The 23,285-nt window shown below is 36.2% G+C and overlaps 2 protein-coding genes across 3 annotated transcripts in view; one reads left to right on the top strand and one right to left on the bottom strand.

The window, feature by feature from the left end:
- Window positions 1-23,285, top strand: part of LOC111508608 (farnesyl pyrophosphate synthase) — a 58,040-nt gene that overhangs the window by 28,925 nt on the left and 5,830 nt on the right. Inside the window, exons 3-4 of one of the 2 annotated variants that reach the window (XM_023164172.2) lie at window positions 17,437-17,880; window positions 21,658-22,237. The exons of the other annotated variant lie outside the window; for it this stretch is intronic. Of the exons in view, the coding sequence (XP_023019940.2) occupies window positions 17,437-17,880; window positions 21,658-21,990 (777 nt within the window). The 3' untranslated portion in view covers window positions 21,991-22,237. Of the gene's footprint in view, window positions 1-17,436; window positions 17,881-21,657; window positions 22,238-23,285 lie in introns of those variants that run through there. 2 annotated transcript variants of the gene reach the window in all.
- On the bottom strand, window positions 1,230-13,957 carry Arr2 (Arrestin 2). Its single transcript, XM_023164174.2, has 4 exons — window positions 13,417-13,957; window positions 10,605-10,827; window positions 7,482-7,813; window positions 1,230-1,962 (listed from the first exon to the last, which is right to left on the bottom strand). The coding sequence occupies exons 1-4, from the start codon at window positions 13,579-13,581 to the stop codon at window positions 1,477-1,479; spliced, it is 1,206 nt and encodes a 401-aa protein (XP_023019942.1). The 5' UTR covers window positions 13,582-13,957; the 3' UTR covers window positions 1,230-1,476.

A 23,285-nucleotide genomic window follows, 5' to 3' on the forward strand; every position in this document is an offset into this window, starting at 1 on the left:
TGGATAGAATATGCATTCCAGAGCATTCATTAAAAAGCGATCGAAAAACTGACTCAAGTTTTTTCAACCCTGAACTACTGAATAATCACTGTGTTGAGTGCACAATGATGATATTTTGAGTTTGTGTTCAAACATATTGAAAGATAATGGCATATAAAAATGACATGATGACTATTACATATGATGAAGTTGGAAGCGTTATAAGGCATACTAGGTCTACTAATGCAACAGAAACAGGTAATATCAGTTTTGAAATACTGAAAAATGTCATAAGTTACTTGTAGGACTTCTCTTGCTGATATCATCAGCTGTTCGTTGGAAATGGAAATTATCCCCAAATTGTAGAAACAATCCATTGTTCACCCTTTGCTAAAAGTACCAGAAGCAAGAAATTTCAAAATTGGTATTTGAATTGCTTTGATATCTTGGGTGTGAGAAGATATCGTATCAAAACTTCATACTTGAGTTTGAACCTCATATATAAGCATGAAAGAGGGTAGTAATTGAAAAACTTCCTGAACTCCTTAGTCTTTCTCAATATGCGATCAGCTGGTAAGATTCCTTGGATTTTTCTTGATACTCTGTTGCCTTCCATCTTAGACCTCAAAAATGCATTCCGAGAGACATTATGGGTTACTGGTACAGGATTTCCTTATTAAAAAAATAGAGAAGTTGAATAATTTTGGTATTGAAACGGATCTGTATTGAAACGGATTATCGATGCATCTGATTTTTCATAACTGGACAAACTTGCCCCGTTTTCCAAATTTCCGGAAAACTGTTGTTTCTTATAGAGAATGGGTTGAATAAACTATTTACTCTAGTGGGAGATCAAATCTGTTTTATTTATCATTCTCTCAAAAAATTACTCTTTTTAATAAATGAGTCTGTAATGATCAACAACTGCAATAATCGAAGTTATGAAAAAAATGTCCAGGTAATGCTGGAATGTTTAAATTCCGTCATAAAGTTGAGATTCGTTTCATTAATTAGGTTTATTTCATTTCTGTTGAGACAGGCATGCCGTTGAGTTTATCTTACACAAGAAAAAATATTTCAATTTTCATTTTGGTAAGTATTATGATTTCACTTATATTTGAGCAGAGTTTATATGAGAACTTATGCTGTAGTTTATCACATTTAATAGATATCTAATGCATTTTTTCATATGGATTTGAGTGGTGTGTAGTGAAAATCAAAATGTCTTGTATAGTTTTTATTCTAATCTAAATCTAAATCTAAAACAAAATCTTATCGGTTCAAGCACAAAAAAAAATATTATACATCACTTTTTCATCGTCTGAGACGCTAACATCAAATGTACATATCTGTTAACTTTTATTCTGGCGGAAAAATAAAGAAGAACGTTCTACTTCATGTATCTTTATGGTAGACCGTTAATGAGCTCAAGCGGGTTGGTGATTGCATTTGTATTGCACAATACAAACGATTTTTCGATAAGTTGGTAATCTCGAGTTACTCCAGTTCATCTCTGCTGAGTCTAAATCTGGCAAAATCCTCGAAGACGATGTTATCCTCATCGTCGTTAGCGAAGCTTTGCTCGTACCTTCCCTTGTCGATGGACTTCATCTTCTTAATGGCTTGAGCCCGTTCCTTCTCGATGGTGCCGGGAGCGGGATGTAGTAGTTTGAATGGGACGTCTGTGACTAGCTCTCCCCCGAGAGTGCCGCAGTTTAATTTCACCCTCAACGAATAAGATATCACTATACCAATAGCGTCGATGGGACATTTTCCGTCCGGCACCAAAGTGGAACTGGCCAGATTAGCGTCGTCGTCACGAAGACGTCCGTCCAAAGCAACTCCTCGGCGGTCCTTGTTGCTGGAAGCTAGAGGCACCAGGTACACCACTTTGGTAAAACTGGCACCCGGCGTGATAGGGCACCCTTCGCGAGTCTCCAAGCTTGCCACGTATTTGGAGAATTGAGCATTTACCATGGTGACCTGAAGAAAAAGAAAGGTAATTGCTATGAATGGTCGATATTGATAAACTGGAAGAAAAGTACTTTCGAAACAACTACCCAGATTTGGTGCTGAAGAGCTGATAAGGCAAGAGTCTTACGGCGGAACATCGGATGACCACCAGTAAGGATGATAGTGTTCCGTGTAAGTGAAATTTAACCTCTTTCGTTCAATATATCGCGTAGTAATTCTGTGAATGTTATCTGATTCAATTCCATAACGATTGTTTGGAATATAAACTGAATGGAGAAAAGTCTTTTTTGTATAATTCAGTGTTCATATAAAAGTATTTGTCCTGAAAGTATTTTTCTTTCGTGTAATTCGTGTAAATTACTGAAAAAACGTATTTCATAATGATATTTCGCAAATGAATTGAAAAAAATGAAAGTAATATAAAAATAATTTGTCGACCGCAATGAAATTGAAATTCAATAAATAAATCTTCAAAACATAAATTCTGTTATTTTTTTTGTCGATTATGACTTTCTTCACAATTAAAAAAAATTAAGAATGAGGTTAAAAAACGATTCATGGCTATCGTTTCTAAACCCGTAGTACCCCCAATGTATCAGTTCCATTTTGCAGTACGGAGACGTTTCAAATTCTTCTCTCTAATCTCACTTTTCATTTGTTATAATGTTCCAAATGATCTATTGGAATTCAATGATGTGAACATCTTATTTGAATATATGCACATAATTATTTGTGCATGGGAATGTAGAATGTTTCATTTGAATAACCGACATTCATAAGCGTGGTTCACAATTAGCAAAACATTGAAGATATTTTTTCAAATAGTATATATTCAAATGAACATTCAAAACGAATATGTATACGTAAATTGTTCATGCGACCCGTCTAATTATTTGTTTCATTCTGCCATTTAGCAGGCTGGATTTTTTGTATCGTGCTTCTCTTAATTTCACACCAATAATTATCAGGAACACGAGTTTGAAAGTTTGATGGATAATGCAACCACTCAGAACATTTTAACATAGATCCACTCGTGTAGTCAGTGACTGACGAAGCTACTGTGTAGCGAAACGCGTTTTAAATAAAATTTAATGTGGAAATTCTATAATTATCATCATAAATACTGGATTGAATTTAATTAAGTAACGGGTCAGATTTATTATCGCACTCGTTAACCTCAATATTGGATTGGTCATATTGGAATTTCTAGGTCATTCTGACACATCTCTGTCTGATTTCTTTTTGTTAACATGCTAGTATCACTAGAGGCTCCATATATTACCAGTTTTTTGGATAGCCGATTCAAACGCGAATTACGTCAAAGATATGGATGGTTAAAGATAAAAAGAAATTGAAAAAAGCCACTTTTGGAGTATTTAAAGTTGCATAATGATCACTTTACATCGAAGCATTTCTCCCCTGAGAAATGATCCAAATCAACGTACTCACTACTGTGGGAAATTGACGGATTGGCTTTATTTTACATGCCTCAGAAAAACGATACCACTTGACAACTATTTCATTTATGCGTTTTTGAGCGTGTTGAACTACAACCTAAACGGACCCTGTATCGCCTGTAACCGAGTTCTGTTCGAAATATTCTATTGTGGAGATCTATTTCGGATCCGATCCCTTTTCTGTAGGTGAATTGAACGAGACGAGTTGTAATATTTATATCGGTGAGGTATTCCTAACATTAACAATAGCAACTTCCTGGGGCGAAAATGCAGCCATGTATTTAAGATTTAACTTTGCTAGAAATCGCATATCAAAAAATTAGAGTCATTGATGCGCATAAGATTCCGCTTCTGAGGTTTGTCTTTCATACAGAAAAAATCTATTTTCACCCTACTTTTTCAAATCCATTTATTGAGCGTGTTGAGTTTGAAGCCAAATGTGGGATTGCAAAATGAACTAATACCACCCGTTGAAACAGGGTACAACCTCTCCAAAAACTCAAATAACAGTACAAAGAATAATTTGTTTTTTTTGTGGGTGAGTTTTGAAAATAATCCCACTTGATCACCCAATTTTCCAGATTGTGGAACCTACTTTAATGGTGAAGCTATTTAGGAGGAGCCGAATACTGATAACATCATTATTCTTTCATCATTATAATCCAAATAAATATGAAATGAATTTGACTGATCATATCTCTTTCTCTTTTCTAAGTCAAAGTCAAATCTAATTTATTCATCAGTCAGCAACCAGATAATTAGTATTGTATTCGAAAATTTCAAGGCCTAGCGTTATACTGATTTCAGTAAATATTTATAACTGACATAATAACCAAGAACTGCCTGCATTAGATTTGAATTTTTTTTTCTATTTATATCCAATAATTAAAAAACTCTTTCAAAATGTTACTACTAATTATGTGAAAAAGTAATTGATAAACCTTTGCATCTGAAGATGCAAAATAAAATAATTATTATTATTATCAATAAGTCACTGATCGATTTGATATTCCCGAAGTGATACTAGTGAGTAGCATTTTTTTTCTTCAAAGCTTAAGTTCGGTACCAGTTATGGAACTTACTTTTTTACCGGCCATGAAAATGATAATTGAACTATGCGATGAATTTCACTAGTTCGGACTTCCATTGTCTATAAAATGATTTGAAATCCCTGAAACAAGTAAAAAAGAATAATTAAAAAAGAATAGTTGAAAATAACAATTATATTAAGCAACAATAAACCTGAAATGAAATGATAGTAAAATAACCTACAAGTAAAAATATAATAATTGAATAAATAAAAATTAAAGGAATGCAAAAAGAAAATAATAAAAATAAAAAAGTGTAGAGATTCCAAGTCACGTTAGTTCACGACGTTTCGATTGTTGGTATCTACAATCGTCTTCGGGTGATGACTGGACTGATTCCTCCGAGAGATGACTATTTTATAGGTCGTTGAAATACTTTCACTTTCTCTACTTTCCATTTTCCGCTTCACTGATTCCGTGAGAGATGACCGATTTGGCGGGAGTTGGTCATTTCTCGTTTGATGATGGGTTTCCATATGTTTCGTATATCTACGCTGGCCTGGCTGAATACGTTGTTGGACAACATGTATGCGGCTTCCTTAAATTTTCTCCTGAACCAATGTTCCTCTCTGTGCAAGATCTCAGCTTGGGACCACTCGATGTTGTGTTGATGGGTCCAAACATGGTCTGCTATTCCTGATTTGCTGGTTTCTCCTCGCTGTGTGTGCTTCTTGTGCTCGGCAATGCGAATATTCAATGGCCTCTTAGTTTCACCAATATAGGATTTTCCGCACTCACAGGGTATCCGGTAAATGCAATTCTTGGAATCGCAGTCCGCGTTTGGGGGCCTGGTTTTCGTGAGGCTGCTACGGATAGTGTTACCGGATCTAAAACAGGTTCTAATGTTGTACTTGGAACCAATTCTTCTTATCCTCTCCGATAATCCTCTGATGTAGGGAAGTGAAAGCACTGGTTGTGACGGCTTCTCTTCCTTGCGAGGCTCCTGCTGTCTTTTGGCCAAAGTCTTTTCTACCATCGCTTTGGAGTATCCATTCCGCTGAAGATCACTTTTGATGATGTCTAGTTCCTTCTCGAGACCTTCCTTTGTATTACAAAGCCCAAAAGCACGGTCTAATAGAGTCTTGATGATTCCTCTTTTTGTCGATTGATGGTGGTTGGATTCGTGGTTCAGATACTGTCCCGTATGAGTGGGTTTTCGGTATACAGATGTTTCCCACTTAGTGTCGGTCCTCTTTACCAAAACGTCTAAGAATGGCAATTCATTGTGGATTTCCTTCTCCATTGTGAAAGTGATGGAAGGTCTCACGCTGTTGATGTGTTTCAGAAAGGCCTTTCTGAAACACATCAACAGCGTGAGACCTTCCATCACTTTCACAATGGAGAAGGAAATCCACAATGAATTGCCATTCTTAGACGTTTTGGTAAAGAGGACCGACACTAAGTGGGAAACATCTGTATACCGAAAACCCACTCATACGGGACAGTATCTGAACCACGAATCCAACCACCATCAATCGACAAAAAGAGGAATCATCAAGACTCTATTAGACCGTGCTTTTGGGCTTTGTAATACAAAGGAAGGTCTCGAGAAGGAACTAGACATCATCAAAAGTGATCTTCAGCGGAATGGATACTCCAAAGCGATGGTAGAAAAGACTTTGGCCAAAAGACAGCAGGAGCCTCGCAAGGAAGAGAAGCCGTCACAACCAGTGCTTTCACTTCCCTACATCAGAGGATTATCGGAGAGGATAAGAAGAATTGGTTCCAAGTACAACATTAGAACCTGTTTTAGATCCGGTAACACTATCCGTAGCAGCCTCACGAAAACCAGGCCCCCAAACGCGGACTGCGATTCCAAGAATTGCATTTACCGGATACCCTGTGAGTGCGGAAAATCCTATATTGGTGAAACTAAGAGGCCATTGAATATTCGCATTGCCGAGCACAAGAAGCACACACAGCGAGGAGAAACCAGCAAATCAGGAATAGCAGACCATGTTTGGACCCATCAACACAACATCGAGTGGTCCCAAGCTGAGATCTTGCACAGAGAGGAACATTGGTTCAGGAGAAAATTTAAGGAAGCCGCATACATGTTGTCCAACAACGTATTCAGCCAGGCCAGCGTAGATATACGAAACATATGGAAACCCATCATCAAACGAGAAATGACCAACTCCCGCCAAATCGGTCATCTCTCACGGAATCAGTGAAGCGGAAAATGGAAAGTAGAGAAAGTGAAAGTATTTCAACGACCTATAAAATAGTCATCTCTCGGAGGAATCAGTCCAGTCATCACCCGAAGACGATTGTAGATACCAACAATCGAAACGTCGTGAACTAACGTGACTTGGAATCTCTACACTTTTTTATTTTTATTATTTTCTTTTTGCATTCCTTTAATTTTTATTTATTCAATTATTATATTTTTACTTGTAGGTTATTTTACTATCATTTCATTTCAGGTTTATTGTTGCTTAATATAATTGTTATTTTCAACTATTCTTTTTTAATTATTCTTTTTTACTTGTTTCAGGGATTTCAAATCATTTTATAGACAATGGAAGTCCGAACTAGTGAAATTCATCACGAAACATTGTCAATCACCTTCAAACAAACGTTGAACTATGCGATGTTTCAATGGAGACCGACTCGTTACCATCTTCTCATAAGATATCATTGGATTCACCGTTCGAATATTCGTAACAAATCAAACAGAATTTTTCAATAGCAGCTGTTTAAATTGTAGTGGACTATCATGTATTTGTTAGTTTGTTATTACGAATAGTATTTGTATAAATATCATCCCCCGTAATGTAGCTCGGCAAAGTTTCACACCTTAAAAAATATGTACTCGTATGCAAAAACTAGTTTCTCTACTATAAAATAATTACATCGGCTTTTTTGTTTTTTTTTGTTCTGGTTATGCTAGCTTGGATAGCGAAACGCGCCTCAAGGGAAAGTATTTTTGTTCTGGTGTGGGAAAAGTGTGTTTAATAGAGTACTTCAGTCATTGACTCACCTCGCAGTGCTGGACAACGTAGACCTTAATATTGCGCACTTGCTTCCTGGAGTTATTGCTGATCATCACATTAGCGCCTATCTTTTCGCCATGATAGTAGATGTCCTTGTCAAGGGTCACTTCCAGGTTGATCTTTCCGCTGGAGAAAGTAAAGCCTTTGGATATCAGAGAACTAGGAAGACGACTGGCTCCCTTCGCTGGGGGAGCGAATTGCAGTTTCTTGATCGCCAGCTGGACGGTGCTGCGTTTACTTCCTTTGTCCTCTTCGTTGGAACCGACGTAGCATTTCACGAAGTATTCGACTCCAAGGGGTTTGCCTTGGTCATCCTCGCCTAATGAAAGTAATCAATGTTAATATTTTTTTCTGATTAACTCGGCCTAAAGATCCATAGTAGTTTCACAAACTAAACCTAACGCTATCACAATAGTTTTTCATAGTGAATAAAATACTAAAAGTTAATTATTTACTAAATTTTTATATACCCCCACCACCAGTGAAAAACTACCTACTGAGGTACTTCCTCTATCATATGTACCTAGAGCATCTACCCAACTCAACAGTAATGGTAATTGATTTAAATCCAGTTGGTCACTAAGTAAACTGTTTGTATTTTTATGTTTATTAATTTTCATTGCTTCCAAATGATTTAGCTATAAACCTTCATTTTCTTTGTGTAAAACTTTGAGAGCTCTGTTGAAGATAATTTTTTTTTTCAAAAAGTTGATATGAATATGCTGAATTTGTTTTCTTATTTATAAAGCTTGTGTGATGAAATACTGCTTATGGTTGGGTTTTGACGATGCTCGATTTAGGACACAATTTGAAGCTTCTCGTCTCACGAGAAACTGAGGTGCAGCTTCCTCAATTGAATGTTCACTTAGTTTCTATTTTTTTCGGAGTTATTTACCGCCGTTCATTTTAAATTAAACAGCTTTCTCTTTATTCAAAAAATATATCTACATGGCATTCCAACGAAAACTTGACCCCCCCTGTAAGTCAGAAACGGACGTGTAATCGAAAATGTCAAAAAACATGTCAATTTTTATTTCTAGGGAACTAATTCTAATATGAAAATCATACCCGAAACTTCACCTCCTGCGGTCAGCAACTACCCCCTATTTTTTTCAATGGCATGGGGGGTCGAGTGATACATCATTTGAAAGGCATTTTGTCCCTCTATTACTTTTGTAATTTTTTTCGAAATTGAATCATTCGTTATTGAAAAATTAAATGTTGAACGTTTTATTCAAGAAAAAACAGAAAATTCGCTGTCGTTCATTTTTATGAGATAATCAAAATAATAATATTAGTGGAACAAAATCAACGGTTAAATTGTTCAAAATGACCTCCACCTGGCTCCATACAATAATACAGTCTACTCTCGAAAGGTTTTCGTACATTATTCAAGATTTCCGGAGTCAGCAATCGGCATTTCCGATTCAGGTCTTCGCAGGTCTTCTAGATTTGTAGGCTTAGTAGAGTACACTTTCAACTTCAGGTGTCCCCACAGAAAGAAGTCCATCGGTGTGAGATCAGGTGATCTAGCTGACCACTTTACTGGACCCCTTCTGCCGATTCAACGCCTTGGAAAACGTTCGTTCAAAAACTGTAAAAATGTGGGGTAGCACCATTTTGCTGAAATTTTATTTCATTTTCTACTAAATTGTCATCATTTTCCAAAATGTATGTAATCATAGTATCTACACAGTCTTGTAATAGATTTAAGTATGTGTCTCCATTGAGATTACCTTCAATAAAGAATGGTTCAACAGCATGATTATCAAGAATGCCGGCCCAGACATTCAATTTTTGTGGAGTTTGTGAATGTGTTTCCATCACCAAATGAGGATTCACATCGCTTCAGTAACGACAATTATGTCTATTCACTTCACCATTCAACATGAAAGAACTTTCGTCTGAAAAACATGTATTGTATAATAGGTTTGGGTTATTGGTCAATTTTTCACTGAACACCTAACAAAACTGAAGTCGACTATCAGGATCATCTTCGTTTAATTCCTGAACTAGCCTCATTTTGAAAGGATGGAATTTGTAGGCTTTCAAAATTCAAAAACACTAGTAGCTGATACAGCAGACGCTCTAGCTTCTTGTCTGATAGATTGTCGATTATCCATTTATACATGTCCTAAAACTGCAACTTCAACTCCGTCATTTCTGACAGGACGGAATACTTCATGTTTTCTGTTGTGAACAGAACCTGAAGTTCGAAACTTATCCATTAACTGTTCAACGTATTGATGGCGCACGTTGTGGTCTGGATAATTTGTATTCTTGCAGCCGCTTTAGCACATTCATTATTTCGATAATAAGTTGCAACACTTTCTATTCTCTCTTCAGTAGAATAAATCATGTTGGAACACAGTGAACAAGGATGACTGAATAATAATTCGTGAAGAAGTGACAGTGGCCAACTATCTACTTTTTGTTCTGCGACAACTAGATTCAATAAAACTACCAGTGAAAAAAAAACTAACAGTGTCGTCCATTTCAAAACGGTTACTACTAAATAAATAAATTCAACAAATCTAGAAGACCTGCGACGGAAAATTGTTCAGGAATGCCGATTTTTAACTCCGGACATCTTCAATAATGCAAGGAACACTTTCGAAAGTAGACTGTATTATTGTATGGAGCTAGAACATTTTATCCGCTGATTGTATTGCCATTGATATTACTTTTGTTGATTCCCTCAATGAAATGAGCGAATTTTCTGTTTTTCCCTAAATGAAAGGTTCTACATTTAATTTCTCAATAACGAATGAACCAAATTCGAAAAAAATTCAGAAGTTATAGAAGGACACAAAAACTTTCAAATGATGTATCACTCGACCATTCATGCCATTGAAAAAGATCGGGGGGATAGTTGCTGACCCCAGGGGGGTCAGCAACTATCACGACACGATTACACGAACGTTTCTGAACGTTTCTGACTTACAAGGGAAGTTAAGTTTTCTTTGAAACGCCCTGTATATTCTCTGAAATGTCATAAACACTCACTGTAAAAGAACGTCCAAACCTTCACGATAAATCGCTAAACGAAACGATGACACCTTTGTTGGGACTAAACTACTATAATTGACAAATTAAAATCGTATCCTTACCGGGTTGAAGGGTGACAGAGCAGGGAGACATTTCGGGGAAAGTGAAAGTGAATGGATGAGCATTGGGCCCCAGCTTCTTGGTCAACTTCTCCTGGATAGGCGTCAACTGTTGCTTCTCTTTTTTACATGGTACTATTTGGTCGCAGTCTATGACCATTTCTTTGCTGAACTTGACACCCATAACCTCGTCTTCTTCTCGACCATATCGGTAGAGGGTAAGCACCTGGTGAAGAGGAAATCATTTATCAATTGCAAACAAATTTGGTTTGAAGCAGTTGAATTTCAATTTCCATTTCAATGTAAGTGAACAAATTGGTTTCGCAGAATTGGAATTCATAGAAAACTTGTTTTTTATCAGTTGGTAATTGAATGACATGAAAACGAGTACTTAATTTTTCTGGTAAAACATTAAAAAGCTTTTCAATATTGATTCTACTGACAACAAACCATTACTCTAGTTGTTTTCGATATTTCCGGCGAAACATATTGCTCATCTACGTCTCAGGTGTGGTAATAACCGCAATTCAAGATGTTCGGGTGTATTTGACGCCCTGGATATTGTACAATTACTTTCGTATTGAAGTATCTTTGTGAATAAAATCGGTGTTAATATAGAATCTAGAAAAGATACTTTTCTGTACCAGGAGTTACAAACGATGGATTGTCGATATTTCCGAAGGAAAAAAGTCCATTCTGGTACGGAATGTGGTTTTTAAAAAATGTTTTCTTCTTCATCTTCTTTACCTTTGAATTAACTTTGATTTAAGCCATATATCCCTCATCATCTATGCGAAATTGAGATGGAGGATAAAGAACCTTTGTCGGGTAGCGACAGATTATATTATTTCTAAAGTGTCTTATCATAAAGTAAAGTTGTATCAATAAAATAAAAAAATTGTTGGCGCTGTTGTAATATATTATTAGGACTACCTACGAGTGCATGTTTTGGATACTCATCATCTTTCACCATTTCTGAATATATAACAGAGAACCAGTCCAGAGGTATAGCATAATCAATTTTTTTAAGGACAAAAACACAAGCATTGAAAGTCCTTAAGGCGCTTCAAGAGCGATGTCTGTGCGAAAGTAGCAATTTACATTGTTTTTTCCACAAAAACCAAGTTCTCCAAATGAAAAAGTTCTTGAACAGTGAAGTTCGAGGTATAGTGAGTTACGATGAGCAGCCGGTCCGTCGCGAATTTCTGATATGAACCGCTCTTGGTGGAATCAAATATATCAAGTCACTGGAACACTTCCCGTGAAAGTATCTATAGAAGAAAGGCAAACCTTTCTTCGATGTTCCAGACTATCAAGGTTGCGAGTGATGTTCGCGTTTCCACTCAGGCGGATGGCTATTTTCTGGATAGAATCCAGTAGCTTCATGGTAAGAGACGGAGCTCCATACATGAGAACAATACTCCAAAGAAGGTCTGATCTGAGCTTTATAAAGCATCAAAAGTTGCTAAGGTGTGTACAGTGCGAAGACAGATTGGTGTCCATTCTAAACCCCAAAAAAACTCATGGAAGCAGAAAGCGATCAAACCGATGCCTGGGTTTTTTTGCTATTGAACTTTCACCTCAATTTGAAATCACTTCTAGGTCCTCATTAAGATATGCAACCTCCTGCTGCTGGTGGAGATGTGCATCCGCAGCCGATGTCCTGGAATTCAAATGGAATAACGAGACAAGTGTGCTGTCGTCAGCAAAGCAATATATTAGATAATAAGTCGATAATATACAATAAAAAGAAGGTTGGAGACAATATGGATCCTTGGGGAACACCAGCGTTGATGCTAACAGTATTCGAGAGATATCCATCGACGGCCACTTGCAGGAAACGTTTTTTCAGGAAGCTGGAAAGCCATACTCAGAAATGATCCGACAAGTCATTGCATCCAAGTTTGGCCAGCAAACCCACATGCCATACACGGTCAAAGGCCTCAGAAATATGAAGCGCAACAGCTATTGATACTCCATGTTCCTCGATTGCGTTATTCCAAATGTGGGTGACATACGATAGAAGGTCGCCTCTTGATCTTTGTTTCCAAAAGCCATATTGATGATCATCTTGATTGTTCGACAAATTATCAATTTTCACAAGCTGTGTTTTGGCACGGAGTAGCTGTTTTGCTCGAAATGTTCTGGACACATGCTTCTGTTTTCACTGAATTATCCGATCTTTGCCACTATGTCGTTCAACATCATGAACTAGCAAAATTTTACACAATTCAATCCATGATCTTTTTTCTATAAGATTCTTTTTTTCAGTAACTTTTGAAATATTAAACCAAAATCCGTTAATTTTTGAGAAATGTCGTCTTTACTCCCAACAGTTCTAGCTTATTAACGTTGGACTCATCAGTGAATTGAAACAGTTTTCGAGTACCTCAAAAATATGACAGTGCTAAGATATCTAATAAAGATACTTTCCTCACACCAGAACAATTCTACCTTCACTGTTTGGTAAGCAACCATAACTTACTCTTTTCCTGGAGATGTTGATAATTCAGAGATAGTCAGCGACTGGATTGGTAACATTATAACAGTATCTGTAGATGCTGGAAAAAACTTTCCTTCCAGTACAACTTACAGAAATGTTCAATATCATTAAGAAATACTAACAGTTTTAATAGATCAGTCGAATGATCATTATTATATTATTAAATATATAACAGATGCACAAGAATATTTCTTTGCCTCCCTAGCATGCATTCATTTCACAATTTTCTCAATAGAACGCCTTGTATGATAATAGAATAATACTAGACAATCTGTATACATGTCTAGCAACTCTTTTTAAAAGTCTACTAACCTGTCCAAATACCTTTCTGCCCTGAAGGTAGCCATCTTCAACAACGACCACGCCATCTATTGGATCAGTTCGGGTGAGATGGTCAATGAAGTCTCTCTTGCTCAGATAAACGGTGACTTTACCATTGGGAGTTGTCTTTTTGAAAACTTTAACTGCAACCACCATTTGTGGTTGATTAGAAAAGTACGATTAAACTTTTTTCGCGGTGAACGTTGAAGTTTCGAGTCTATTTTCTGATATTCCACCACCAGAAGTGGAGACGACCAGATCGGTAGGTGTATTTAAATGGTTCGATGGGGTTTCTTAAGTGGATTATAATAATTGGATAGTAATATAAGATTTCTTTCGAAGAATATCAAAGCGTTGTGTGGGTGGGATTTGCATATTGCATTGCGTAAAGAATTATTTGTTTCAAAATATGTTAAAGTTTCTACAATAGCTAAATTTGACATTTAACTTGTCTAATGTACGATTACTGGAGCCACTATACTTTCGTTAAAAATGTTTTCCCCTTTTATGTAACGAACATCTGGAAACCGTAACCAAAATTCAAGATGTGTACTTTGCTGAACTATTACAACTGAATCGAAAATTGGGTTAATGAAATAGATATTTATGTACCAAGTTACAAGATGGCAAAGTTGAACAGGATAATATGTAAAATATCTAAAAGTTCTAAAATATCTAAGTTATATTCGAGATTTTCTAATGACGTTTTATAATAGCGTTCTCCATAAATTTGTTTTTTTACTTAGTATTCCTGATTGACTGTATAGTTCACGACTTTTGAAAAATGTAACAAAAAACAAAGCTAAACAAAACAACAACAAGAAAACAAAACAAAATTTCTGATAGTTGGTTTCTTGGGATGATCTGATTTTTGTTGAATGGTAAACAATACTTGATTATCAAAACGAAATCGAGAAATAGAAATAATTGTGAAGACATATGCTAAATAAGTATCTATACGATGTGCAACTTGAAATAGAAAATGCTCCAGAAAGAGCAATTATGACAGTGGTGTTCAAAAAGTAACAAAATTATGTCCAAATATTTCAATGACATTTAATCAATCAGTATCGTGGTACATCTGTAGAAGAAAATATTCACACCATCAAGTTATACTTTAATAAAAATGAAAAAAATCCGATTTTGAAGTGAAAATTGTAAAACAAATGAAACGGTTTGAAATGAATATCGATAAAAATTGGAGATCTAATAAATATAAAGAATATACTCGTATGTCTAAAAAATGAGGATATGTAAGGTAACAGTTTCTGACAAAAAAATGATATAATAACATGTTCAATTTCAAAACGTATTCATAAGGTGGCCATCGTAGCTATAATTTAAATCTCTATCACTTTAATTCGAAAAATCATTTACCGCAACATTAAATATGAATGTGGCTTAACCGATACTTGATGAAAATCCATAACGTATTCAAGTAATAATTTATTTTGAGATTGTCACTGAACAGTTAACAAAACCGCATCACGTGTTTTGCTGTACTATGGCTCCTCATGTGCGTTCATCAATGGCGTGCAAGTATGAATAAGCCTGAGTAAGCTATCGTATAATGAAACACGTGTTGCGGTTTTGTGAAGAACTGTCCAGTGGAAATCTCACAATGAAGTTCTACTTGAATGAGTGAAGAAGATTCAACCATAAAAGGATCCGGTATTTTTAAGAGACATTTTTTCTGAAGTATTGGGAAAAACTCTCGAAGTCGAAGTCAAGAAATGGAAATAGGTCGCATCAATAGTTCGTGATGATGATGAGGAATAGTGGATGTTATAAAAACACTTCTTTCACAACAGAACTGTAGCACGTTTCTCTATCTGAGTTAGCAACATCAGATCTCAGTGTTACTAGGTTAGGTTAGGTCCAAAGTGAGTGGGTCTATTCGACCCTCTACCGCAACCCGCAAGGGTTCATTGTGGCTCACACCTATTCACACTCGACCAAATAAACCCAGCTTATTAACGAAGCTGATTAGTTTGTATGGTGAGTGGTCTTTCAGGTCAGATGGTAAGCGTACGGCTCTGCAAAACTCTAAAAACCTTATTCGGTCCCCAGCGAGGCAGGCACAAAGTATATGCTCTGCTGTTTCATTGTTAATGAGGTAGTCGGATACTCAAGGTGCAAGATTCCCCCCTTGATACCCGCGACAACCTTCCATATGAGGGTTTTTGCACGTCATCTACACCTGACGATGCCTTAGATTCATCCGTGCAGGGCTTTTTCGCCTCTGGTTTTGGTGAATCGTCACTTGAGCGCAAACGTTTGCTAACCTGCTCATGGCGGGTTTGTTCCTCCACCTGAGACAGATTCTGCGTACGCCACTCAAGATTTTGGTGCAAGGCGGTTTCATAAAGAACCCCGCTCTTGAGGAGACTGTTCAGTCGTTTCCTGGCTGCACCACCAAACCTTTTTTTTTTAGATTCAGTTATCGGATCAGGAGTTGGACAGTTGAGAAGCCCTCGCTCTAAATTTGCAGGGAGGTCAGTTGGAGTCGTAGGCTTGACATCCATCTCCTCTGTAGACAGTGTTACTACCTCCATTCGGGTTTTAAGGCCGTCGTAGTTTGGAACTGCATCCCAACGTTTCGCCAGCACAAAATGCTGGCTTCTTCAGAGGTTTATTCATATTGATGATTCAAGATGAATAAACATCTGAATAAGCCAGCCACTTGTGCTGGCGAAACGTTAGGATGCAGTTCCAAACTACGACGGCCTTCAAACCCGAATGGAGATAGTAATTTATCAAAACATCAGAACTGCTAACTTGGTTGACAAAACTAGCTTCTGAAGAAAGTGTTTTATTTTTATCAGATCCATTTCACAATAGGGCGACCAGTGAAATATATTTTCTGAAAGTGATATAATGCTATTTCATTTTGATGTAGAGAGTGTCAATGATCTACTATCCCATGAAAAAACATTGTCAATACGTATGGATTAAATTTTTGGAAAACTTTCGGATTACCATCTTGATCCTAATATATTTTCGGTTGACACTTCTAATGAAAATTACTACTTCAACTCTTACTCTTTGGAAATTCGAGAGAAACATGTATGTGGAAAATAAAAACTGATTTACTTTGATCAAATCTACTTAGATCAAAACTTTGCCATATAATATGTGATTAGAAGAAGGTTTTTTTCAATGAGGGAGGTTTACTGTGTTATTTTATTAAAAGGTACTTCATGATAAGTATAATGAAATATGGAAGAGTATTTCACAATTCAGGGGTGAGTTTTTTTGTTCATTGAATGTGCGTTTATTATATAATATAACAACCATGATAAACTCAATAATATTTCACTCAACCTATAACTCCTTCTAATCTAGTCAACAGCATGTGTTCCATCTAAACTGACTAAACTATTTTATTTCGTATGATAACAGGCTTTTTCACTTTCTTTTTGATTATGAAATTTCCTTCGAACATTTGCAACACTGTTCTGAATTTTTATCATATTCACAAGTTTAATTTTGATTTTTGAAGTAGTTTTTGATATGCCATTCACCCATCTTTGAAATCGGGGGATTGTCTCGTATAAGAAATACTAAGTTTTTATTTTTCAACTGATATTGTAGTGAGTGCGTTTTTTCTGTCATTGCACCTGGCATTGAACTGGTATAACCCTCAAATTTCAACAAAGACTGTTTCGAATGATTTGTTGTTCTATCATTGTAGTTGAGAAGCTCCCTAGAAATAGTTCAACAGATGATTTAATCCCATCTATTATTGTCAATAGAAAAAAGTAGATTACTTGGATGACTTCATCCAGTTAATATCAGGTAAAAAAAAATTTTTAGATAATTATGATTTCAGATTCATCCAATACGAAAATTATTCTATTTTTCATAACTTCGACAACGCCGTAATCACAAGTGCATGTTCCGTAGTTTTGGTGTCAGTGTTTGTGCTGTTATATTAGAAGTGCTTGCTTGCTTGCCAATTACTGAGGTATAGTTTTACCAAACGTGAAATTCACTGTTTCTTTGTTGCAGCTTAGAGGCTTTGGTGTTGTTGTAGATGACGTGATCGACAATTCAGAGGTGAGACGCAACAACCCTTGTTGGTATAGAAATGAAAATGTCGGTATGAACGCAGTTATCGACGGCACATTACTAGAAAGCAGCATTTACTCCATACTGAGGAAATATTTTTTCGATCACCCCTCGTATGTTCCGATATTAGAGTTGTTCCATGATGTCACGCTAAAGTGTTCAATGGGAAAATCTCTTGACGGCGTTATCATGAACAACGCAGGTTCCGATTTGAGCAGGTTCACGATGAAAAATTATAATTTGATCATGAAATACAGGACCGGCTACCACAGCTTCCAATTGCCCGTCGGAGCAGCTATGTACCTAGCCCAAATGTATGACCCCGAACAACACAGACAAGCGAAGACGATCCTTTTGGAACTGGGGCAGTTTTATCAAATACAGGTTAGTATTGCTAAAAGTTTTTATCTCGAATAATGCCATATTTTTATGCCAATTTTGATATAACTATTATGTTTGTTAATTGTTACTTTTGTGTATTACTAGAGTCAGAATTTTCAACTACTGGGTTACACACATTATTAGCCAGAGTTATCTAACAAAATGCATATTTATTTGCAATCTAATATGATTCATTGAAAATTCAGGATTTTCTCACAAGAAATAGTATGACAGCTTTCTTGAACTCGATTTACGTACAATCATTATTGTCTTCGATTCTTCTTTTTCGGTATGGACATCAACTCGTTTTTCAGATGAACCTTCTCTTCAAACTTCATTCAAATTAATAGATTTTTTTTTCATTTAGGTTATCCATGAAAATGAGAAATCAACCAATTTAGATGAGCATTACTATTGTATTGAAAGATTTGATACATTATCACACAAACTATTTTTTCGATAGAAACTTTTACATTGCTCAAGTGAAAATAAATAAAATGAAAAACGATAAAATATCAAGTGACTAATTGGTTACTTGGTACTATTCATTTTCTATCTGAGAGATGCCGTACTCTACATGTCATGAAGAATCGATGAATTATAAAAAAGCTTGAAATGCAAAAAAGTTTCTTCTTCTTGGTATAATGGTTGTTGTTCGTGTCATCTTGCCTTAAACAGGATGGAGCCTGGCTCCCTTACCCTTTCGACTGGTGTTCGTCGGAGAGACAAACGGGTCAAGACTGATTTATGGGATGCCGACATGAATGTCCTCAGATATCAGTACCGTCCTTTACGTGAACCCCTACCTGGCTGGGGTGTTTGGATAAAGATATTGTTCATCTTTTAACGGAGGGAGGGGTCATCTACAGCATAATCTGAAGCTTCCCTAACTACATACATACAGCTCAATATATAGCTTTCCTAACTAACGGATTATCGTGGGTTTCTGTGCAATCAAAGACTTGCCGATTCCTCGACTGGATGGACTGCTTAATGGAAGGCAGCTGCAAATATCTGCGGATGGCTTCGTTCGGTACGAGCCTCGGAACATTCACTTTCATCGGTAGTAACTTATTTTGCAATCTCTCCAGAATGGAGATATCCCATGGTTATTGCCTGAGTTTTGTCCGGGTTCACTCGGATCGTCCATTCGAGGTACCAGCGCTCGAGGTCGTCCAATGCACGTTGCATGTAGACAATCCCGAGCTCTCGACCCATGGAAGATGAGAGGGGAGCCGTATCATCGGCGTACAGAGATAGCTTCACACGCTCAGACCTCGGAAGGTCACTGGTGTGAAGTGAGTACAGCGTAGGGGAGAGCACGGCCCCCTGTGGCACTCCAGTGAGGATATCTGTATTGTCAGACAGAGAGCCCTCTACTCTAACCTGAAATGTTCTGTCTTTCAGAAAAGACCCAATCCACCGGATCAGGCCCCGTGGCAGGTCGAACGCGATTAGTTTATGCAGAAGGCCTTCGTACCATACACGGTCAAAGGCCTTCGAGATGTCTTATAAAACAACATGGACTTTTTATTATGGTTCAGACTGGTCGAAAACACAGATAGTGTTTTCGACCAGTCTCAGAGCCTGTAATTCAATGGAGTGTTCTCTCCTAAAGCCGAACTGTTCGTCAGGCAGAACATTTCGGTCCGCGACTTCTTCATTGAGCCTGTGTGGTATAATGGTGCTTTCAGTTCTCTCACCTGTTGAATATAGCTGTACTTTTTCAGAATATCATCTTGAAAGATGTATCATTTCATAATTTTTTTTATAACTGTTTAGATTCTCTTCAAACTCCAAGACTATTTGGTCATATAGTCTCCATTGCTACTTAATTTGATCAGATATTTGACATGATTCTCAAATTTAAAATAATCTAAAATAGCGTTTAGAGTCACAAACCTATTCTTTTTCGTCACTGTCATATCCTAGTGAAACACATCTCGAAATGTTGACTATTACCTCGATTATTCAAATAAGCATGATGCCTTAGATGTGGCGCAAGACATTAATAAGGCTCACATATTAAATGAGGCTCTAAAGATCCTAGCCGTTTCATACCCTCATCTGTGTAATTGTAAATTCAAGTATATTATAATACGTTTTGAGTTGAATACCCATTTCATATAAATTGACAGTATTTAGTTGTCGTTTGACCTTAACATCAGTTAAAAGGGGAAGGGAGCCAGGCTTCAACCTGAAGAAAATCAAGATGGATTTCGGCGTCGTTTGACCTTACTTTGTTTTCTCTGACAACTAGTAATCATTCTGCGGTGAATATTTTTTCATTTTTCACACTTAATCAGAACCTTTCATCAAATTTGTAATGTAATTCAATAACATTTTTTTGAAATCCAAGCATTGTGTGAATAAACTTGTGATATTTTCCTCAATACATTTATATATTTAGTTTGGCATTCGAAAAATGCTAAAACGTTTGATTTTCCTAGCAACTGAATTATTATTGGCAAAATTTAACGCAAATGTTATAACTTGTATCCGCACACTTTTGTCCCCTATGCGTATGTTATGAAAAAATTTATATTTTCCAAACTGTTAATAAGTTTATGATTCTGCAACGTTACATGGCTGACGGACTGCCATGATGCTCCCTAGGTGGCTCGGGGAGTTATTAACATTGCCTACCCAGGACATGAGGCTAATGACCAATGCAGTCGATGCCGATGGCACCCAAAAAACAACGAAATCCTTTTTGAAACTAATGTTTCGCAGCTATTTAATTGGCACTATGCGCTTGCGTATTGCTAGTGTGCGGCTAGCCTAATAAGAGTTTCTTACATATCAATTTCATATCATCGTAATAATCCAATATTTTAGTAACAAATAAATATTCTTTTTGAATACATCTCTATATCATTTATTAACAACAATATAGATAAACTTTTTGGGGATATAGAAAAGTAATTCACACTTTCATTGCACGTATTAAAAGTAAATAAATAAATAAATATTTTGTATGACTTCTATTTGCCATGGAATGATAGCCGATCGGTTTAGGATTTTCAAACGAACTTGTTGTATCTTGCGAATTAACCAGATATTGGAAGATATGGCAAACATGGAACATTGATATCGAATATTTATTTACACTGATGTTGAGGTTCGGAGGGAACCTTTTTAGTATAAGTGCAAATTACTTGCTTACTTTCTGCATTATTGGCCCGTTATTTTCTATTTTTGTCCATATTTGTCTTAGAAACTTCTCAGTAGTTATTGTAGACTTAATTAAAAAAAAACCAACGCTACAATAGTGTTTGTGTTCTATAATTTTTTTTAATTAGGTTATCTCAGCTTCGAAGTCCTCTTAGTAAATCAAAATAATTGACAAAAGTATTTTGAGATTCATAATAGAGGTTCCGTATTGATAGCATTTTCCAAGTAAGGGTTATATTGGATAGTACTGGTACTGATAAACGTTTTGCTGAATTTTTTGAAAATTATTGGGTGGAGCTACTTCTCTTAAAGCATTTGCATCATTGATACTTCCAATTATAACTACTCACTTATTTCGAAATCAGTGGTATTCCGTTTCATCTTTCTACAGTTTTCCATGTTTCAAAACAATGCCATTAATGACCTATAAGAAATCACCTACCATGAAATCCATAAATTAAATTGTAATCTTTACAAGACTAACATATCTTATACAAATAAGTTTAAACATTTTTGCTGAATTCAGATATAAATGACTCATATAATAACATTTCGCACTATTATTATCATTGCGAATGATTGCTAACATTTTTCCTTTTTTTTCAGAAAGACTTCTTGAACTGTTTTGGAGACAGCCAAGTAACATGGAAACTTGGCTCCCACATCAATGAAGGAAAATGCTCGTGGTTGGCAGTAGTTGCCCTACAGAGAGCGAATCCCTCTCAGAGGAAAATAATGGAGAAATATTACGGGCAACCGGGTGAAGAATCTGTAGAAGTCATAAAGAATTTGTATATAGAATTGGGACTGCCGGCTACCTACGCTTGTTATGAAGAAGAAAGTTACAAATTAATTCATACACATATTCAACAAATATCTAAAGGATTGCCCCACAAATTATTCTTCACCCTTTTGGATAAATTGTTTGAGAATCAGTGATTCCATGGTCTCTTTGAACTCTGTTCAATCTTGAATAAACCTTTGATAAAATGGACGAAGGGCGAGATAAAAACTAACTTTTATGTGATAAATTTTATTCATGCCATATATTGTGCTTTACAAATTGTGTTAGGATATAATCTGATAAATAATTAAGTGAAGCTTTGGTATTGAATTTGGTAAATTTTTATACCAATTTTATATAGAGGGTTTATATTATTTGTTAATAATAAAATATATATTAGATTATACGTTTTTAAATACCTTGCCTTCATACTAATAGTTATAATTTCAAATCTATATTTCTCAACCAATTCCCCAAAAAGGGGATCATGAGTGATACAGAACTGTTTAATGCAAATAAGATCAGCAATCCTAAAGTATCGTATCGTTTTTACCTGAAAGAGGTTCTTACGAAGATTTAACGGCTGACGTTTCGCCCAAAAACGTTCTAGAACATTCCAGATTAATCAATAGTATTCGAAAGCATGCCACAACATTCCAGAATATCCTGGAAGATATTTCGTGGATTGTTCAGGAATAGTTCGGATCGTTGGGGACAATTCTGAAATATCCCATGATGTGGTAGCTCCCTATCCTCCATCTATGAAAAATGTTTTCGTTTTGACCTGAAGGGCGTGCTTTTGAAGATATGGGGATATGAAAGTTCCAGAACAGTCGAACAATCCGGAATATGCTGGAATGTGATGAAATGTTAGAGAATAATCTGGAACATTCGGGACCATCCTGGAACATTCCGGATCATTGTTGAACGGTCAAGAGACTTATATGTTGCGAAACCCTCTTTCTTCCATTCACGAATAGGGTTCTTGTTTTTACCTGAAAATATAAGATCTCAAATTTTCACCTTTTAGTAACTTCAGGAACAGTCCAGAACATTCGAGAATATTCGATAGCATTCGGCAACATTCCAGAACATCTCGAAACAGTCTAGAATGTTTGATGTTTCCATCAAGTTCACGTTTGAAGTTTCGCTGACTAGAAATATATACATATAGAACATTCAAGAGTTTGGAACATACTGATTCATATGTACTTCATTTGAAAGTGATCGACAAGATTTCAAGGTGAATTTCACTCGTTCGAACTTTCATTGTCTGATATGATTCTATTAGGCATAGAGTAAAAAGAAATAATGTAAAATGGAAATGAAAATAAGCAGAAGATTCAAAATTGAACAAACAAAAAGGAAATTGCAATTAACAAAACTAAAAAAATCAAACCAAGTTACTTCACGAAGTAACCACAATCGTTTTCGGGTGATGACTGGACTA

This window comes from Leptinotarsa decemlineata, unplaced genomic scaffold, assembly GCF_025532065.1.
Source record: "Leptinotarsa decemlineata unplaced genomic scaffold, Ldec_3_MD MMD2_tig00003798_RagTag_RagTag, whole genome shotgun sequence".
In the NCBI taxonomy this organism is placed as follows: domain Eukaryota; kingdom Metazoa; phylum Arthropoda; class Insecta; order Coleoptera; family Chrysomelidae; genus Leptinotarsa; species Leptinotarsa decemlineata.

Coding starts and splice junctions, on each gene's coding strand:
- Arr2 (XM_023164174.2), bottom strand. CDS start 13,581: ATGGTGGTTGCAGTTAAAGTTTTCAAAAAGACAACTCCCAATGGTAAA. Junction 7,814..10,604: donor CTCTGTCACCCTTCAACCCG/GTAAGGATACGA, acceptor TACTTTCATTAG/GCGAGGATGACCAAGGCAAA. Junction 1,963..7,481: donor ACGTTGTCCAGCACTGCGAG/GTGAGTCAATGA, acceptor CTTTTTCTTCAG/GTCACCATGGTAAATGCTCA.